This window comes from Microplitis demolitor, chromosome 2 (genome assembly GCF_026212275.2).
Source record: "Microplitis demolitor isolate Queensland-Clemson2020A chromosome 2, iyMicDemo2.1a, whole genome shotgun sequence".
NCBI classification, from domain to species: Eukaryota; Metazoa; Arthropoda; class Insecta; order Hymenoptera; family Braconidae; genus Microplitis; species Microplitis demolitor.
The window spans coordinates 16,353,954-16,375,611 of NC_068546.1; the positions used below are offsets into that span (position 1 = coordinate 16,353,954).

The window sequence follows — 21,658 nt, forward strand, 5'->3', positions numbered from 1 at the left end:
ATTTATATAGTTAACATTTCCGTTGTTTGAATGTTATATTGATTCACTACTTAACAGCTTTTGAATCTTATTGCTATAATTGTTTACTAGTTCAATTGGCTCTATACATTCAAAATAAATATTGATGAAAATATAACTGAATTTTTTACAAATTGTACTACATCAATCAATAAAATTACATATTAAATTTAGTTAATTGAAAAAAAAAATTAATATATGTATACATATACCTATATATTAGACTGATTAAAAATAATCGACTACTTTTTTTTTCAAAAATCATATCGAAAATATTGTTCAATCTGACGAAAAAAAAAATGACTGTCAAAGTTCGAGCTTTTAATATTAATATTAACAACTGCCTTATCGCAATTTTCGATTTTCCATTTAAATAGCATGGGAAAAATGATCATTTTTCGATAAATTTAATTTTTCGAAAGTGATCGAAGGTCAAAGTTGGGTTCATAGTAAATTTTAGTATTTTTGACTTTTTCGGCTGAATTACCCGAGTAGAAATTATCCCAATACATACATTGGGTCCCAATTGGGAATCCCAGTGGCGCGCCCTGTAGGTCTACCCCATTTGGAATCTGGTCGGGAACTTGTTGGGATAACCCAAGGCAACAATAAATGACTCTTACTGGTTTTGCTACATTGGGACCTAATCAGGAACTTGTTGGGACATTCCAATGCAAAATTTATGTAACGGGATACATTTGATTTACCGCGTTAAATTTAGTTTAAAATAAAATCTATTATGTGCACTGCCGATAATGTTGCAAAGCTACCCCAGGGTTCTCCGGAGTAGGGTGCGACTAGTCGTCCGGAAGTGAAAATTGAAAGTGCTTATCCGTCAGTCCCACTTAGAGATAAGTAGGAGTAGCCGAATCCCGAAGATGTCTGAATTAACGCAGGTATGAATTATTGAAAACGGAAGACGGATGCGGAACGGGACATTAGTTACCAGAACGACCGTACTGAACGGATGTTAACTAAAGAAGAAAGAGTCAACACCTAAGGAGACGTTGACACTCGAGAGTCGTAAAAATAATTCCGGATTTTAGTCTCAACAGTAGATTTTAGACTCATTTAAGTCTCATTCGGCTGTTTTTGTTGAATAAGTCTCAATTTAGCAACAGCTTAGCTAATTGATTAAGTTTAATTCTGTCCTCAACGTGAATATCATTATATGAGGACAAAATCCGTTCCAAATGGGGATTTAGAAATAATTTTAGTTTCATTTATTATTGAAGGCAAAATGAGTTTGTAATGAGACTTAGAAAAAATTGTTTCATTTTTAAATGAGAATAAACTGTTAGAATTTCAACTTAGTAAACTTTTGCTATTCTCCGAAAAAGTTGGCCACATGTGCAAGAACATGATATTTATATTTTTTTTTTAAATAGAATTTTAGACATAAAATTATTAAACCTTAAAGAAAATTCTGAAAGTAAATTCCTTAATATAAATATAATAGAAAATTAGTCGTCTTTGAACTCTTAAGAGGTTCACATCGTATATTTCTATGTCTGTACATTCAAGAACTGGAATAAATGATTTAATTATTGTTATTATGAATTTTTAATTCAAAAATATTCAAAAAATATGCTTTAATTTTTGAGCTTGAAACAAATCAGTTATAAATAATATCAATAATTCAGATCTCAAAACGTTTTCGTTATCATCATGTGACAGTGAAACTGAAATGGCAAGATCCAAAAATTAAAAAAAAACGAATACTTGGATATTAAAATTGTTAAAATGAACGGTAAGTATACCTGTTATTAATTTATGTATATTTTTCATTTTTTCTTGTTAATTATTCGAGAGAAATACTTCAGTTATTTATTAACATTTTTATTTTTCTTTATTTTAATAAATAATCTGAGTTTCAATTCGCTTTACAGTATAACCCGGACAAAACCAGCAACAATGAAGCCAGCATCGAAAACTACAATTTAAACATCAAAATGAAAGATATCAAAAATATTGATTTATTATTTTTGATACAGCTAATATTCACCTTATTTTCGACAGAAAATAAATATAGCTATTGTAATTTAGAAAAGTATATCTTTTAACAAATATAATAATAATTGATGGTTAAAATATATGTTAAAGATTACAATGTACATATACTTCAGTTCAAATAAATGGTTAGTAATTTAAAAATAAATTTGTTTATTTAAATTTGAAGAAAAAAATACATTCGAGAAATCCTTTATTTTGGCCTCATCTTAAAAGTATCGAGACGTGAGGTTAACCTCATCTTGGTCTCACCTACAAGAACTATACGTTAAATATACCTCACATTGGTCTCATTCACAAGAACTATACCTGAGGTTAACCTCATCTTGGTCTCACCCATCAGAAATGTACGTGAGATAAACCTCATATTGGTCTCATCGATAAGAAATATACACATGAGGTTAACCTCATGTACGTTTAAAAGTTGCAAAAGTCGCACAAAATGAGATTAACCTCATCTACGATTTAGATGAATTTTAAATGGAGAGGACAAATTGAGGAAAACTTCAAAATCTTTCATTTGAGGTCTAAAACTGGAATTATTTTTCGACTGGGGTTAAACGCCAAAAATTCACATCAGGTAAATTTATTTAATTATGACTTGGTTTTATATTGTGGAACCAAGTGATAGATTATTGCAAAATTGTTATAAGATACAAAGCAGGTAGCCGATACTTTTGGAAAACGTTACTGATTGCGTCTGAAGGTAGGTTGAAGGAGAGTACGTGAGTTGGAAGAACGAGGGTCAGAAAAGTACGAGAGGAAACGGTACAGATACATATACCAGGACAAAATACGAGACAAAATATCCAGGACGAGACACGGACCAGTACAGAATATCCGACGAATACCACGACGGAAAGGAGCTGGAGAGATTGATTGCAAAGGTATTTATTTAATTTATTCCAGGCAGGAAGCCGGAAGAATTAATTAAGTACATAGCTATACATTGGGTTTCGTCGCGTCTCAATTTGTTGTCCGACATAAATAAATTCGTAGTTTATAATTAAATGAAATAACCAGAACTATCATAAAAATAATAAATTTAATTTATTAACTCCAGATAGGTTGCCAGAGCTATTGCGCAGTAGATATTTCCAGACAGGTTGCCGGAAATATTCCAGAAATTTCCAGAAGGATCGTGTAACCCACGCACCGGAAATTGTTGCTAATCTAGTCATTATTGCCAGTCGATGTAAAATTAATTAAACTAAATAAAAGCCCGAAATAAAATTAATGAATTGTCTCGGTAAAATTAAGGAAAGTTTCGCGGTCAAGATCACCGATAAATCATTAATTTAAATAAATTAAATCAATTAATTTAATTAGAATAGTAAATAAATTAAATAGTAATTAAGCGTAAATAAGATAAATTAATTACTGAGATTTATCAAAGTACCTGAAAAGGAAAGAGGTCACGTAGGAAAGCGTGCATATCAAGGCACCAAATGGAGGAACTTTGTGTCGAACGATATTTGGGTGAAAATGATAGTGAAATAACGGAGCACGAAGTCCTCAATTATTTAATTATAATGAATAATTGGAGAAGTATCAAGGGAAATATAAAAAGAGAATAATAATTGAAGAAAATTAAATAATAAATTAATTAATAATTATTTTTAATTTTTAAATTAATTAATTGAATTATTGAAAAATAGTGGCGGGAAAATTATTTGAAATCAGTGTGTGTGTAGAATAAGTCCAGGGAATTAGAGTAAGTGTGTGCATGTATAGATCAAGTGGATCAGATTTTAATGGGAAAATTATTGTGATAGATAATTAAGGTTTCGCGAAAGTCAAGCGATTTCAAAATTATGGTTTTAGGAAAATACTAAAGGTACTTGGCTTATAATAAGTTGTTTTAAAATAAATGCCATAGGTATTTGGCTATTAAGGTCTAAAAGTTGCGTGTGTGTATCAGTAATCGTCAAAGGTAGTTGACGGTAGTTAATAAGGGTTTAGGAAATCGTCAAAGGTAGTTGACGAGAATAAGGTTTAAAAGAAATACTGTCGAGGTTAAATAAATACAAGGTTAAAATTGTTAAAAATGAAAAAAGTTAATTAATTATAAATTATCCTTCCTCATCCTTCTCTTACAATTATAAAAATTACATCGACCCTGACGATTAAAGATCCGATTCTGGAAGGCTGTATCACTTCCAGTGGTGCCCTCAGTAAGGACGACCAGAGTTGCAGCATATCCCTGTTATAATTATGCATGCCAAATTTTAAGTATATAGAACATATAGTTTCGTGATAAGTGAGTCAGTGAGTCAGTGATATTCTGCTTATATATGCACATATATCGGCTTCGAACTTAACTTTCGGCTGGGGAATAAGGAACATAATATACGACCTCCGGCCAGAATGCTGAATTCCCTGATGTATGTGATATCAATGTTGATTAGTTTAACAAAAATGATTTTCTTGAGTCAAACTAGTTTTCGTTGGTTCATACGAATTTGGTTTCACTGAAGAGGAAATTTGTCAAACTCCTAGGGAGTTTAGTATCAGTACCTTATTTTTTACAGTGTATAATTATATAAAATTTTATTTTATTATTACTTTTCTTCTAAGATCTTACTTTATAAAATTTTATTAAATTTTATAAAATCGTATAAAACTTTATAAAATTTTATAAAATTTTACAGAATTATACAAAATTCCATTCAGTTATTACTTCCCTTTTGAAATCTTACTTTAAAAAATTTTATTGTATTTTGTAAAATTCTCTGAAATTTTATAAAGTTGTATGAAATTCTTTAAAATTTTGCTGTAAAATCTTATAAAAATATGTAAAATTCTATATAATGGTCTAAAATTTTATAAAAACATTTTTTCCCGGGTATAAAAAAGATCTCGTGACATTTTGTGATAAGTGTGGTAGTTTCTCCGAAATAGTAAAGAAAATATCGAAATTTACTGTGTATTTGAGTTCAAGCTTGAATAACTTTTGAACAGATCGATTTATCGAAAAATGATAAAGTACTTTTTTGTAGACCACTTAACTTCCTGCATACATCTGCATAAAATTCCAAACTTATAATTTATTTTTGCCTAGGTTATTTGAATGGAAAATAGAAAATCGCGATGAGATACCTGTTAATATTAATACTAAGGGCTCTAATTTTGGTGCTGCCACCGGTTACCCTTGGACAAAATAATCTTGACAAATAACCCCGACAAAATAACCTAGAACAAAATAACCTCGTAACAAAATAACCTGAACAACAATAACCTGAAAAAATTATAAATGTTCTGTCTTGTAGTTGAAGGTTAATGTCGTTCAGGTTATTTAGTAACAAAGTTATTTTTGTCCAGGTTATTTTGAAACGAGGTTATTTTATTCTAGGTTATTTTGTCGTGGTTATTTCGTCGAAGTTATTTTATTCGAGGGTAATTTGTTACGGAACCCTAATTTTAATAGGCATCTTATTTTACCTTTCTGCAAGTATAGAAGCTGTTAGTGCGTTGAAGAAAAAAAGTTTCTCTAAAATAGCACACGCTAATATATATGTATATATATATATACATATGCTATACACAAGAAAAAAAGTATTTCTTGCCCCAGTAACTTTGTTCTATCATGATTTGAAAACAATTATTTTTTTAAGACTAGAAAAAATTTTTTGGGGCGAGCAAAAATTTTTTGCGCTAAGAAATTCTCTTTTTTTGTGTATGTTTGTTGAAATTGTATCGTACCAATATACACGTACTTATTAGGTATTTAAAATTTTGCTACAAAAATACTAAAGTTTAAAAAGTAAGCCTCAGTATGCTGTTTCCAAAATTTACTTGCAGTTTTTAAAGAAGACGAACTTCCCCTCAAATTTCATTTTTTTTGCAAACGTTTTTTTTTTCTTTTTTTTTAGTTACTAAATAGTATTTTAAGGTAGTGGTCTGGTAACTCGCGCCATTTGTCATGCTTTTGTTTAGGGACCTTATTTTCTTAGAAGGAACAAACGAAAAGTTTTCCATTTCTATGATATTTTGATTTTCATCTTACAATAACAGAAAAAAATTTTTTTTAGGAAATCAAATCATTTATTACTATTATCGCTTGAAGTTGACGCCTAAAAAATAAGCACGTGGGTACCCCCGGTGATATTGACTCTCGAAGACATCCGAAATCAAAAGTTCTTGACTAGTCTTAGTCTATAGAGATGCCGTTCTAGCAGGTGGTAGAATTATGAAATTATATTGAAAAATAACAAAATGGCGGACTTTGAAAAGAAAAGTCATCTTTTTTTCGCATAAAAAGATTTGTAAAATGGAAAGTCAGAGGTGAAAAAAACAAAATCTACTATCGACGAGAACTGTAAGTGTGTACAATAACTAGTTTAAGTTTCAGATCACTAGGTTGAATAGAAAAAAGTTAGGACTGGGGCCAACCGTAAAAACATTGTTCCCAGATAAACGCGTTTAAAGTTTCAGTAATCTTCAGCACGAAACCGCGTGCAACTACGAAGCGCTCTCGAAAACTCGTTATAACTCTATTCCTCTTTCGAATTTCAGTTTGAAATATTCACAGTATATTTTCAATATATTGTACTTTCGAATAAAGCAAAAATAAAATTTTTGATTTTTTAATACGAGTTACCAGACTACTTTAATACTTATAAATTTTAATATTTTGAAAAAAAATGATTTTATAGTTTATTCTTTTGTTTCAAGGTTCCAAACGACAAAGATTGTCCATCCACGACTCAAGCAATGAAGACCATGACTCGGACTCACTAGATGTTCATGAATCTTCTAAAGCGCGTTCACGTTCACGATCTCAATCACATTCACCCTCCACAACTCGCATTCTTCATGTCAAATCATCAACTGATCCGAATCTGGGTCTCATATCAACAGAGACAGATTCAATAATAGGTATGAAACAAGAGAGTAGTGTAAACGATTCCGATGAGGGAAGTACTGGACCAGCTAGTCTAAGTCCGTCACACACACCATCTTTAACTTCAGCTTTTACGCCCCAAAGGAGTGATACGCCAGTACCAGAAAATCTGAGTCTCCGAAAAACGGCAAGTCCAACTGAAACATCTATTCAAACCGTTTCTCAAACTGTTGATCTTGTACAGCATCGTTATAGCCCACAACCTCCATCTTTGGCGGTAAGTTTGAAAAATTTTAATTAATTACTGATTGTAATACATGTTCATAAATTATTCATCGATAAGGTGGAAAATTATTATGCTCATTTCATTTTATAATTGATAGGCTGCAGCTGCTCATTTTTCACCATACATATCTCTATACGGACCGACAGCAAGTTCACTATACTGTTCACCAGCTCTCTACCAACATCAGCATCATCATCATTTAGTTGAATCACGAGAAATACAAATGCAAATGCAAATGCAAAGTGCTCAACAGCCTTGTGGTGTTCAAGTTCAGCAGCAACCGCAACAGCAAAGGTCACCGATTGATGTATTGCTTCGAGTTTTTCCTGGAAGACGTCGAGCGGATGTTGAATCTCTCCTTCATCGCTGCAAAGGTGAGTTAGATTCTCATTAAACAAAAGATCTTTTTCTTTGGTATTTATTGAAAAACGAATGAATCATAAGAGATCAGCTAGCTAGTACAAGAACTAGGTATTGGCGATTTTTAACTTCCCGCTAAGAAAATCGATGATTTTCAAAAATTTTGGAAAATTATTGTTTTCACCATAATTTGCAAAAATCGAAATTCCAACTGATGTCGACGTTTTGAGGTTCTAGGAAGCTATTCTGACTAAATTCAAAATAATGTCCGAGTGTACGAGTGTACTATGCTGCTACTCTGGTCGTCATGACTGGTCGTCTGGTCGATGTAAAATTAATTTGTAAGAGAAGGATGAGGAAGGATAATTTATAATTAATTTATTTATTTCACATTTAACAATTTTACCTTTATTTATTTAATAACCTTTTGACCTTATAACCATATGACTTTATTAAGCCTTTATAAACTTTTATAGACTTTATAACCTAATGCCAACTACCTTTGGTTATATCACACACCTACTGACACTGAGTCCCCTTGACTATTTTACCCACACTTAACTTAAACTCAACTCCCCATGCGGTCGACACGACCCTCTACGTGGTTAAAACCTTAATTTTAATACTCACGCGGTCCCCTGGACCCTCTACGCGACTTTACAATTAATTCACGCGGTCACCTTGATCCTTTAAGTGATATTTACCCTTATTCATTAATTCACCAGGTCGCCTGGGCCCTCTACGTAATTTTAACACTACTCACTACTGTATGACAATTATTTACAACTATTTATCTATCACAATTTCTATAATTACGATTTTCACTGACTCACACTTTTACCAATATAAAATTCCATTACATCTATTTCTTAATTAAAATTTCTTTCCACATAATTTGCCATTTTAAAATCACTAATAAATTTAACAACAACTCATTTTTTATAAACGCAAGCCTTTTCTTATCAACAATTTTGTTAAGCCAGTTTTATGAGATATTTTAATGTGACCGCTTAACAATTTATCATGACCTCGATATCACAATACTCAAAAACTCGGACATTTATTTTCCACGTGTTACTTTACGACACTTTTAACGTTTATAAATTTATTAATTGATTTTATATGATTTATTAATTTAATTTACTTAAAATTAATTTTATCCTAATATTACTGACTAGATAACTTTGACTAGATTACAATTGATTTTCCGGTGAATGCTTTATACGACCTGCCTGGAAAATTCTAGAAGAATTTTCCGGTGAGTGACTTAAACAACCTGCCTGGAAATATCAAAGCTACTTATTGTTGAGTCTAGGTTTTACAATTATTTTATTGCACGTTGACACGACAATACTTCGCAAACACGACTTTAAATTATGTATTTTAACTAACAAATATTCCGGCTTTCCGTCTGGAATATTCTACAGAATACCTATTACAATTTACGTTCATTCTTTTCCGTCGTTTGTTCTGTATTAGTTGTTATAGACCGCGTGTTTCTCGTGTAACCTCCTCCAAATTTACCCGGATTAAATTCTCGTCTTCGCCAAAACACTCGAACTCTCCTTCAACCTGCTATTCAGACGCAATCAGTTCTTAATAATGAAAGGTACCGGTTACCTGCCTGGTATCTTGTAACAATTGTATTTTTTTTTATCGCTTAGTTCCACATTATAAAAACCAAGTCCCAATTAAATAAATTTACCTGATGTAATTAATAGCGTCTGATAATGGCGTTTATGGTGTTGGGTTCTACTTTAGGTTGGATGGTTCCGGTCACAAGACTCGTCTTGATGGTTGCCCAGTCCTATTGGCTCTCCGTCTTCGTGTGCGTCTGGGTGGTTACCCGGTCCTGCCGACTCTGCTTCCTCTTCGCTTCGGTCTTGCACTTTTATTAATTTCACTCGATAATTTTCAGCCGTGATCGAAAAATTCCCCCTCTGCCTAATTATGATTGGGCCTCGCGTATTAGCATTTTCACTTAGCGCGCCCGGTGACAAGTCGAAAAACTTAATCAAATGCTTCTTTGGGTTTGCAGGTAGGGTAATTGACCAATCGTGAAAAATCACGATTTTGATTGATAATAAAACTAAATTTACCCCGTTACATAGGTATGTAAATATTCTGTAACTTCTGAACGGATGAACCGATTTTGATCGTCGAGATGTCATTTGACGCGGCTTATTTTTTATTGTAAGCACTGAAAATTTGAGCTTAATCGGTAGAGTACGTTCAGAGATATTTCAAAAATAACATTTTTTCAAAAATGTTTTTTTTTGAATAACTTTTAATTTGCTCGATATATTGATTTCAAAATCTAATCAAATCTAAAACTTTGTAAGTCGCGTTGAATGCCATCTCAACCATTAAAATCGGTTAATTCGTTCAAGAGATTCGTTCAATGATTTTGAGCACAAGGAGCTCGAGGGTAGCGGGAAGTTTTGGGGCTGCAGGGTCAACTGACAGACCGTTTTTTTTTTTATCATTTTAAATTTATTTTTTAGCAATACTTTTGAATAAATATTTGTTAATTTTTTTTACATTAACATATTATGTAATTATTTAAGAAATCTTCACAATATATCCTGGAATTATTTTTAAAATAGTTTGGTGTTGATAAAATATAAAATTTATTTTGTACATGATCATTTTTTCACTTCCCGCTAAGAAAATTGTTCATTTTCAAAAATTCGGGGAGTTATTGGTTTCACTACGATTTTCGAAAATCGAGTTTTCATCAGATGTCGACGTTTTGAGGTCCTGGGAAGCTATTCTGACTATTTTCAGAATGATGTCCGAGTGTGTGTGTGTGTGTGTGTGTGTGTGTGGATATAAAATCTTTATATCTTTTTAATGAGTTGACCGATTGAGATAATTGAGGTGATGATCGAAAGAGTTTGTTGGCCGTTAACTTTTCTGAAAATCTCAAATCGATTGATGAAATAGTCTCTAAGATATAGAAGAAATACATAACAAAAATTTTTCAGTTTTTTCAAAATTTTTCAAAAATGGCTCGATCGATCGATTTCAAAGTCTAATCAGCTTTAGAATTCAATAAAACGCGTCGACTGCCGTCTCAACCATCTCAATAGGTTTATTTGTTCGAGAGACATAGATCGAGAAACAAATGGCGATTAACGGTTTTCTTCGATTATTTTCGAAGTGACTCATTCAATCAATTCTGAAATCTGATCAGCCTTAGAAGTCAATAAAACGCGTCGATTGCTACCTTAATCGTCTCAAGCGGTCAATTCGTTTGAGAGATATCGTTGGAGAAAAAATCATAAAAAACGATTTTTTTCGAAAACACCGGCATACAAGCTCGAAGAGCTCGAAAATGTATTCACAACAATATTTTCGAGCTCGAGGAGCTCGAAAACAGCGGGAAGTTTTAGAGCTATCCCGCAGGGTCAACCGATGGACCGATTTTTTAACTTCCCGCAAAAAAATCTGACGATTTTCAAAAATTTCAGAAAGTTATTGTTTTCACCCCGATTTTCGAAAATCGAGTTTTCATCAGATGTCGACGTTTTGAGGTCCTGGGAAGCTATTCTGACTATTTTCAGAATGATGTCCGAGTGTGTGTGTGTGTGTGTGTGTATGTAAACTCTTTGTAACTTTTGAATTAATGAATCGATTTGGATGGTTGAGGTGGCAATCGAAAGAGCTTGTTGGCCATCAACTTTCCTAAAAATTTCAGATTATTTGATGGAATAGACTCGAAAATATTAGCGAATTACGAAAAAAAAACAATTTTTTTTTTAGTTTTTTATTGATTTCTCAAAAACGACTTATACGATCGACTTCAAAATCTAATCAGCTCTAGTACTCAATAAAACGCGTCGATTGCCACCTCAAACATCGAAATCGATTGATTAGTTCAAAAGATATCGGCGTTGAAAAGTTAAAAAAATAACATTTTATGTTATTTTTTTCGGATAAATCATAATATAAAGTACTAAAATGTGTCTGAAATGTAACAGATGGAACCTGTGGTTGGCTAGCTCTTGTCCAGGCCTCGGTTACTGACAGTTAACTTAACTAATATAATCTTATGAGCTGGCGGGGGGGGGCTCGCCTCGTTCTCTGAAATTTGGGCTTGTTAATTATTAATGGAAAGGAATGCCTGGTGGTTTATTCAGTAAAATATTTGGTTTTGCATTATAAAAGAGAAATATTACTTTGTTTAACCAAATACCCATTCACAATATTAAAATTTCCCCAATAGAATTAATTAGTATAAAATTTAGTATATAAGTTTTGATATTTTAATTTACGCGGGAGGAGACCGAGTATAATTTTAATTTAGGGAGGATGAAATCCCACTTACGCTGTACCTTACTGCATGCTCGATTTCTGTAGTTGTAGATGACCCTCAATAAGCGTAGGCAGCAAACGTGGCAGTAATGTTGTAGGCCCAAATCTTTGGTGATAGGAAATCGCAGGAAATGAACAGCAATGGTGTGGTAACACTCACGAATTTTATCGACACAGTTTCAATTTAACTTTAACTTTACTATGTAGCCGCATATAGAAATTTGACTCGAAATGTGGTCGCTTAAAACGTAATTCAAATAAATGATTTATAAAATAATTACGGCGGCTATTAATAATGGACAAACAACTCAAAGATATAAAATAAATTAAATCTAATCAAATTAATTCTAATCATTTAACTTTCCTCTTTCCATTTTTAATTTATATTATTTTATTTTTCGTTAACTAAACTCACGACGATTATTGACTATTATTAATATTGTATGAATTATTCAAACATGACATCAGACGACTAAAGGTCTCTGATACCAGTGAGTTAACCAAAAGCCGATCTTCTACCCTTAAGCCTTCCCTCGAATTAACTTCGTCAATGATTAAAACGTTAAAATTTATTAAAACCGAAAACCGTTTAAATTATCAAAACTTTAAAATTATTCTAGAATATTTACAAATTAATTGTTTACAGAAGGATTAAAGTCTTCGATCAAAATTATTTGCAAAATACTGTTACAAATTTACTATTACCCCGGTCACTATATACAAAATGATTATTTACAAAATTGTCATAATATAAAACGAAGTTAGATTTGATAAATTGTTATAATTTCAAACGAGGTAATTATTTCAAGAAACATTATTATTATTAGTATGGTTTGCGAAATTTCCAAAATTTTTAATACAGAGTTTTCAATAGTATTTTCAATAATCATATCTCCGATATCATCACCATTTGTGATATAATATGGGGCCGAAAATACTTACCAAGCCGCTTTCAGGCCCACTTGGTCTCGAACTGACAATACGCACCAATTTTATTCTTACTAATATAATCATTATTATGCGCCAGCTGAATCTGGGGCTGGTATTCAGCCCCCAGTAAAGGGTCTGAATGAAACACGTCATCATGTACCGGATAATTCAAATAACTATAATTAATATTACTTTTATTTTTATTATTATTTCATTCATTTACGGATAATAATTAAAATGAATTTTCTTTAAAATTCACGGTACTTATGCATGACTCACTTGATGACTAAAGTTTATTTGATAAGGCGACAGTACATTGTGATTTTGGTTTTGGGCTAACTTAGCCCAGTGTTACTTATTTTAATCTCCTAAGCCTAAAGCTGACGTTAACATATATTTTCATTCAATTTTTGTAAGATAATTTATTTTAATTTTAGAAAACTATTTATAGATTTTATTTAATTACTTGTTTCTGGATTATTTTAATTCTTCTATTTTAAAGCCAAATTATAATATTTCAATTTATTAATTTATGAGCAGATAAGAAGCCCAAAATTACTCATCCAAAATTTCCAAGAAATTTTTTATTTTGTATTTTAGTAAACTTTAAGAATTTACAAGATATTTCTATTAAAATTACTTTTATTTCTGGTCTATTATTTCTTGAAATAATATTTTATTTTACGTATTTAGCCACAGTGTTCAATACTTTATTTTATTACAAATTTAAATTTTATCTCGACAAATTTGTATGAGTCACCCGAAAGAAATTTTGCCAATAAGAATAATTAATGTTTTCCATTTTAGTCAAGATTAATTTATTTCAGTACAACAATTTTATTTTATAGATTATGTTCATATTTGGCTCACACAAATTATATTTTAGTTGATTAAGCTCATTAATGACTAAAAAATTTTAGTAAAGATTGATTTTATAGTAATACGATAGTTTTATTTGATTCTAACTAGATGGATTATTTTTTTATTCAACTTACACAAATGTTTACTTTTATTCATTAAATACATCGATGACTAGAAAATTTTTCTCTTTTTTCAAATAACTGACGTGTTAATAACTATTTATGATATTCGAATTTTTTACTTTACAATGTATAGTATTTAAAATTAACTTATGAAGCGGCGTGGACATAAAATATTTCATACCAGGGAAAAACCCTATAGTCAGAATATGATTAATTTTGTGTACTTTTAATATTACTAAATTTTACCGAAAGTTTAATGGTTAAAACTAAACTTCACAAAGTTTGAATTTTTAATTAAATCATTTCATTGCCAGTCAGAACAAAATAATGAGTTTAAAAATTCTAATCAATTATTATTATCCTTCGATGACGGGATCTACACTCCTCGTCACCAAGACTGTGAGCCAGGGCTCGTAGTCTGAATAAAACAGTCATCGAAGCACAAAATACAATTTTAAAGATTTGAAATATAATCAGGAAAGCCGACAAAACTGTTCATTAACGATTCCTCGGGGTAATTACCCTCCAATAACCACTGCTCTTATTCCTCCCGACGTACTTAAAAACAATTTAATTAATTCGGGAAAGAAATTGCTGTATACCAAATTTTTCAAAGAAATTGATCAATAAAATTTTGAAAAATAACAAAATTAGATAGCCATTAATAAATCAATTTTAAAATTTAATCGGGAAAATTAATAAATTAATTAATGAAAAAAATGTAATTATTGATTGTAATTAGGAACCACCAGGTTAATGCTAGAAAAAGAGGTGCAAATAATTTTGCCAATAAGCTAGAGACGAGGTGCAAATAGTTGGGCGCCAATATAACAGAGAACGAGGTGCAAAGAGTTGGGCGCCAATATAACAGATGGAGTCTGTGGTTGGCTAGATCTTGTCCAGGCCTCAGTTACTGACAGTTAACTTAACTAATATAATCTTATGAGCTGGGTGAAGGGGGGGGGGGGCTCGCCCCGTTCCCTGAAATTTGGGCTTGTTAATTATCAAAGGAAAGGAATGCCTGGTGGTTTATTCAGTAAAATATTTGGTTTTGCATTATAAAAGAGAAATATTATTTTGTTTAATTAAATACCCATTCACAATATTAAAATTTCCCCAATAGAATTAATTAGTATAAACTTTAGTATATAAGTTTTGATATTTTAATTTACGCGGGAGAAGACCAAGTATAATTTTAATTTAGGGAGGATGAAATCCCACTTACGCTGTACCTTACTGCATGCTCGATTTCTGTAGTTGTAGATGACCCTCAATAAGCGTAGGCAGCAAACGTGGCAGTAATGTTGTAGGCCCAAATCTTTGGTGATAGGAAATCGCAGGAAATGAACAGCAATGGTGTGGTAACACTCACGAGTTTTATCGGCACAGTTTCACTTTAACTTTAACTTTACTAAATGGCCGCGTATAGAAATTTGACTCGAAATGTAGTTACTTAAAACGTTATTCAAATAAATGATTTATAAAATAATGACGGCGGCTATTAATAACGGACAAACAACTCAAAGATATAGAATAAATTAAATAAAATTATCACTGGACTAAATGTCTAGATGTGACGAGACTTATCGTTAGGCCGGCTCAAGTAAATTGTATTAAGCTCTGGGTGTAGAGTAGCAACCTCGCTAAGCGTCATCAGTGCTCTACCCTACTTGTCCACTCTGGGTGGTAGCCAGGGCATAAGTCCCCGAGCAACTGCTTGCTAGCCCTTTTAAAGGAAAATTCTGAGGGTGGGAAACTACTCCACCATTGTCTCAACAGAATGCGACCTAGGGGGCCTCTGACATGGCCCCGGGTGACTGATGAGTGTAAATTAAGGTATAATTATCACAATAGATGGTCGTAGATTAACTAGACTTTGGCGCTCGATTTTCAAGTCAAAACGCACTGTTACAGAAATTATACCAACTCTTCCTCTTTACGGTCTTTTTCGATCATCATATAATGTCATCTAACTAGTTCTTTAGTTTGAATCATATTATTAGCAAAAAATTGAAAAAACATAGTTTTCAACATTTTTCTCGGATATTTCATATATATTATTCCTCTGACCTGAGTAAAAACTCATTTCAATCTTGATTTCGATCACTGGCATTGATTTCTGCCTTAATACATTTATTTTATTGAACAAAGTCAGGAACAAAAATTTACAAACCGCTTCTTCATCAATAATTTTCGATTTTTAAGCTTTCAAGCTTCAGCAGAAAACGTAACTTGTTAGAGCTTAAAAAGCTCATAAAAAAACAATGGCATGTAATAGCATGTTCGTGCTCATCGAGCTCGGAAATATATTCACGCTAATGTTTTCGCGCAACTTGAGCTTGAAAACAGCTAGAAGTTTAGGAGCTGGTCCGCAGGACCAACCTACGGTCAGATTTTTTGTACAGTAGCGCTTAAAAATATTTTAACAAAGATATTTATTTTATTTATTGAGAGTAAACAAAAAACAAAAAATTTTCAATTTATATTTTTGAATGATACTTAACGTTCTACAGAATAGTGATGAAATAACGTTAGTTCGCAACAAAATCAAGCTTAAATTTTAACAAATAAAAAAAATGGAGGATCATAAGTATTTTGTCATCATTTTAAAAATATTTTTCCAACATAAAATTAGCACTTTTAGGCATGAGAAATTAAATCTTTAGAAGCATATTCCTTCGCCTTTATGATAACCTCAAATCGTGCCAGCATTGAGTCAACCAACTTCTTTAATCGATTCAGCGGAATATTTTCCCACTCATTTTTTAAAGCTTTGCATAAATCGTCCTTGTCCGAATAATTCCGAGAGAAAAATGTTTTTGTAAAATGTTACAAAATCTTAGTACTAAAATTTTATAAAGTTTTGTGAACTTATGAAATTTTGTAAAATTTTGTAGAATTCCATAAAATCATTGTTTTCCAAGATGGGTCACCCGTCCAATTAATGTTCCTCCTTGATGCTGCTCAACTTTTGTTATTGATGGATTGTACTCTGCGCCACTCGTCTATTGGCCACTTGTAGATATGAAAAACTCGTAGCTGTATTTATGATTACACCGAAATTTTTATCAGCTATAATTCATCGTAGTAATTTATAATAATATAATATTACTTGATAATAATTCGCATATGATTGCAGATATGTCTTATTTCTCAAACACGACCAGGTTAAATTATATATAACTTCATTTATAATTACATGTAAAAAAACGATTTGAATAATTCAACTATCGATTGTTTAATGAACATAAAATTTAAAATAAATTAAATTTATTTATTTTTAATGATTCATATTTTTGAGTTAATTAATTAATGTAACGGGACGGTTAAGTCCACCTCCGTTTGACGGGAGGCCGATACCACGCCCTTTTGGGCATACTCGCGCTGCGTAATCGCCTATCCACTACCGTAATATTATAAAAGCGAAATATGAGCATAAGCTCACATTAGCTTACCCATTAGGCATGCAACGCATGTGGGTGCCTCACCAACAGCCACCACGAGACCGTCCTCACTTGGACCCAAACACTCCTCCCATCTCAGGAAATAGAGAGACTCTGGTCGAAGTGGGGCTTGGATTGGGTCCCCCATGGTACTAATTCCATGTATTGGTGGACATGCTGCAGATTAGTGGCGAGTTACAGCCTGCACTCGTTACCCCAAAAAGGGTTTCTTCCACATTATACTCACTCGGGTTTAAGACAGCAGTTAAATAAACTTGCTCTCGTTTATTATTATTACCGAGTGATTATCACTATATGCTAGAGATAGTATTGTGTACGGGCTATTACCCTTAGAATTTTAAGACGTTCAAAAGGGGATTCGCTTCGCCCACGCAGAGGTACCTATTGGCTTCCTGCAACCACGGAGTTGCCGCATGTTACGGGTGCAAGACATGCGGGCACCGCTAACGGTTGGAGTACTGGTCCCAGAACCCGCGAAGAGGGTGGTACTTGCTAGTTTGGCGTCCCCTAGAGGGCGCCAAAACCACTTCTGGGATATTTTTGAGTTAATGGCGAAAACTTTGAACCTTTCCTTAAGTAATGTGGATGTTATATCTGGCTTGCCGTATGTACTAAAGGGGTCTTTTTGCCGCGCTTGCTGTAAAGTGCAGCGTTAGCAATTTTAAGGACAGTAACTTCAGTTAACACCTCATTGCTCGTCGTCAACGTTTCCTTCAATTAGGGAACTACTTTTGACTGTATTCTAAATTCATCCGATTGTATATCTTAAATTAATTGCTCCAGAACCACGAACTGAGGTAATGAAAACAACTAACACCAAGGTGCAGCAGTTCATGACGATTGACAAGTTAATGTATTATCCTTGCTGGCCCTTGTGAGTTCTAAACCGTGTTACGTTTCGGCAACCCTCATTTTCTATTTTCTATTTCTCTTAAGCCGATTAGTTCATTTTCCTTAATAAAATCTAAACAGTCAAGTATACTATAAAATCCCACGGGATAATCGTTTCGTTATTTCACTCGAGGAGGCGTGGCAAGTTGCTTGTTAGCGTTAAATTTCTATTCAAAATGGTATTTTTAAATTATATTTTTTTTTCCAAAAATCACCACACGGGAAGCACTGCTCGCGTAAAACACGAGGAAGCGTGCGGGATTTTATAATAATTGTTAAATTGGGACAACCTGTATATTAGATTCTTTTTAATATTAAGAACCACATTCCTTCTTCCTGGACCAAATCAACTTTCGATCAAAGACCATCAGAAGCCGTTCATGGAAGTTTTAGTCCGACACGTCACGAAGGTCAACTTCTAAAGTAAGCAGTCAAACATCAAAACGTAGGTGGAATTACCAATATCTCTAACGCATAAAATCTAAATTCTGCATCAAATACACAGAGAGGCCCCTGTGGGGTTCATCGTTCGAGTTCTCTTAATATAAATAAAATCTAGAGCTAACTCTCTGGGATAATCACCCTGTTTGCTCGGTGCCTACACCACTTGAGGTCTTCGCGACCATTACCAGTAATTAATTATTTATTAATTAATTAAATCCAGACCTAACAAGGATTGAATTTTAATTGATAGTTAACAAAATCAAAATTTAATAACATTAAAATTGAATTGTTACATTATGTAATATATATGTATAAATAATATATATGGGCAGAGCCATTAATTCTCGACGAAAGTGTGCGCACTGGGGTTGGCGATTTTGATGCTGATTTTTTCCTCAAAAGTACACCTAAAGACGAGACGATCCTAAAAATTTGAGCCAGATATGTGCAAATCCGGCCGCTGGAGAATTTTTTGAATTTTTAAAAAAGTTGATTTTTCACTAATTTTCAAATATTTGTATCTCACCTTGCATCTAACTTAAAAACCTGCCCAGCGGCATTCTTCTCATTAAGACTTCTACTTTTATGAAAAAAAATAGATATTAGGTCTAAACTCGTATCAGGCTTAGTTAATAGCTTCCAACTAAACAACTGTTTTGGTCAAATTTTGCCCATTTATAAACCACTATTATATGTACCGTATTTGAAGTTGAGAGTCAACCAGCAACTAATATCTTTTGTCGAGGTATATTTTAATGGAATCTATCCAGCTTTTGCTTAATTCTCCGATTTCGTGAAGTTATAGCTATTTAAAACTAATCAAACTTTGAAAAATTGCTGTTTTTAAACAGCTAGAACTTTTTTCTCCGAGCGTCAATTTGTTTTAAGCTTTTAAAAAAGTTGCTTTATTCTATCCCCCAGAAGCCCTGAAAATTTGAACTAGGAAGTCTAGCTAGTATCTGAGGTATAAATTTTTTAATATTGTCAAAATTGCATTGAACCTGATAAGAAATTCCTTAATAGTCACCAACTTAGCACATAAAATAATGATTATTGAATTAAATAGAAATAATTTCAGATACATATTCGATAGTTATTGAAATTTTATGTTCTAATGTTACGTAAAAGTACAAAAATTGAAGAATTTTTAACGAATAAAAGAGAACTAAATTTATTGTTTTGACTACGTATTTGAAAACATGCAATCGCTCAATAGTGTCAGAAAACATCTCCTACACTCTTCTCTACTCAAGAATTTTTTGAATTTTTTTGGTTCGGTACAACTTTATATAAAAATATCGGTCTATTAGTTGACCCTGCGGGCCAGCCCCAAAATTACACTCTTTTCGAGCTCCATGAGCTCAAAAAGTTGTTGCAAAAAACTTTCCGAGCTCTTCGAGCTTGAAAATACTTTTGTATGCCGTTGTTTTCGAAAAAAAACCGTTTTGTACAATTTTTTCTCCAATGATATCTCTCAAACAAATTCACCGATTGAGACGGTTGAGGTGGCAACCGACACGTTTTATTGAGTTCTAAAGCTGATCAGATTTTGAGATTGATTTATCTAGTCGTTTTTGAGAAATATTAAAAAAAACTAATTATAAATTTTTTTTTTTAATTCTTTCGTTCACGGTTTCTCTTGAACGAATGAACCGATTTCGATGGTCGAGGTGGCATTTGACGTGGCTTATGAAGTTTCAGAGCTGATTATATTAGATTTTGGAAGCAATCCATCGGGCACATTAAAAGTTATCCAAAAAAAACATTTTTGAAAAAATTTTATTTTTGGAATATCTCTGAACGCAACCTACCGATCAAGTTCAATTTTTCAAAGCTTCTAGATATTAACAAGCCAAGTCAATTCACCTGGGCGATTAAAATCAGTTCATCCGTTCAAAAGTTACAGATATTTACATACATACGTACATACACACATACATACACTCGGGCATCATCTTAAAATTAGCCAGAATAGCTTCCTAGAACCTCAAAACGTCAATACCTGATAGGAATTCGGTTTTTGAAAATTGCGCCAAAACCAATAACTTCCCGAATTTTTGAAAATTTTTAATTTTCATAGCGTGAAGTTAATAAATTTGAAACTGAATTTTTAAAGTAAATTTGTCTTTAAACAAATCAATACGATTTAAATAGTAAACAAATACATGAATAATCGTATTTGCAACATAAAATAAATATAACATTACGTCAATGAAGCTAAAATTCTGAAATATGCTAAAAAAATGCAATAAAATCTCATTTTCTGGAATGAATTCTGCATTCAATATAATTAATAGTTTCAGTAATATTCAATCAGCCTAAAAACAGAATTCATCTGTGAAAATTTGCATTAAGTATGCATCTATCGTAGAAAAAATTTTCGAAACAAAAATTACTGCTGAGTATCTTAGCAGCATATGATATGTCATATATAAATATAGCACTGACTCATCAAGTGTATCTGTATTATTTAAAAATGTTTTTATTGTTATATAAAAATTCAATTTTAGGGGAATCAAAAAAAATTATAACTTTCTATTAAATTTTATTGAACAAGAAATCGGCAAATATTAATTGTTGACTTAAATTGGACGGAAATTTATTGACATTTTCATGTGCTACTGTATTACTTAGTAGTTATCTTGATTTCGAAAATTGTTACTACAAGATATGCATACTTGGCGCACATTTACACCGATGATGTCTGTTTTTTGGCTAATTAAATTTTACAGAAATAATTAGTTATCTTTATTTTAGAAAGTTTCTAGAAAGAATATTAATGAAAATTCCATTGTATTGTATTTATTAAACATATTCACGACTTTTAGCATCATCGACTTACTGTGATATTTATTTTATTTTGAAAACACGATTATTCATGACTTTGTTCACTATTCAAATAGATTTGATCTGTTTAGAGACAAAATTATCGAAAAAACAACATCAGAAAATGGGTCGGTCCCGCGGGCCAGATCTAAAACTTCCTGCTGTTTTCAAGCTCAAGGTGCTTGAAAACATCATTGTGAATACATTTCCGAGCTCTTCGAGTTTAAAAATACTCTCGATAAAAAAGAATTCTGCATAATAATATATAATTTTATACGACTCTATA

The 21,658-nt window shown here is 32.1% G+C and overlaps 1 protein-coding gene across 1 annotated transcript in view; it reads left to right on the plus strand.

The window, feature by feature from the left end:
• Positions 1–21,658, plus strand: part of LOC103574595 (doublesex- and mab-3-related transcription factor A2) — a 185,536-nt gene that overhangs the window by 152,998 nt on the left and 10,880 nt on the right. The window contains exons 3-4 of the mRNA XM_014443030.2: positions 6,703–7,148; positions 7,255–7,531. Coding sequence (XP_014298516.2) covers positions 6,703–7,148; positions 7,255–7,531 — 723 coding nt within the window. The remainder of the gene's footprint in view (positions 1–6,702; positions 7,149–7,254; positions 7,532–21,658) is intronic.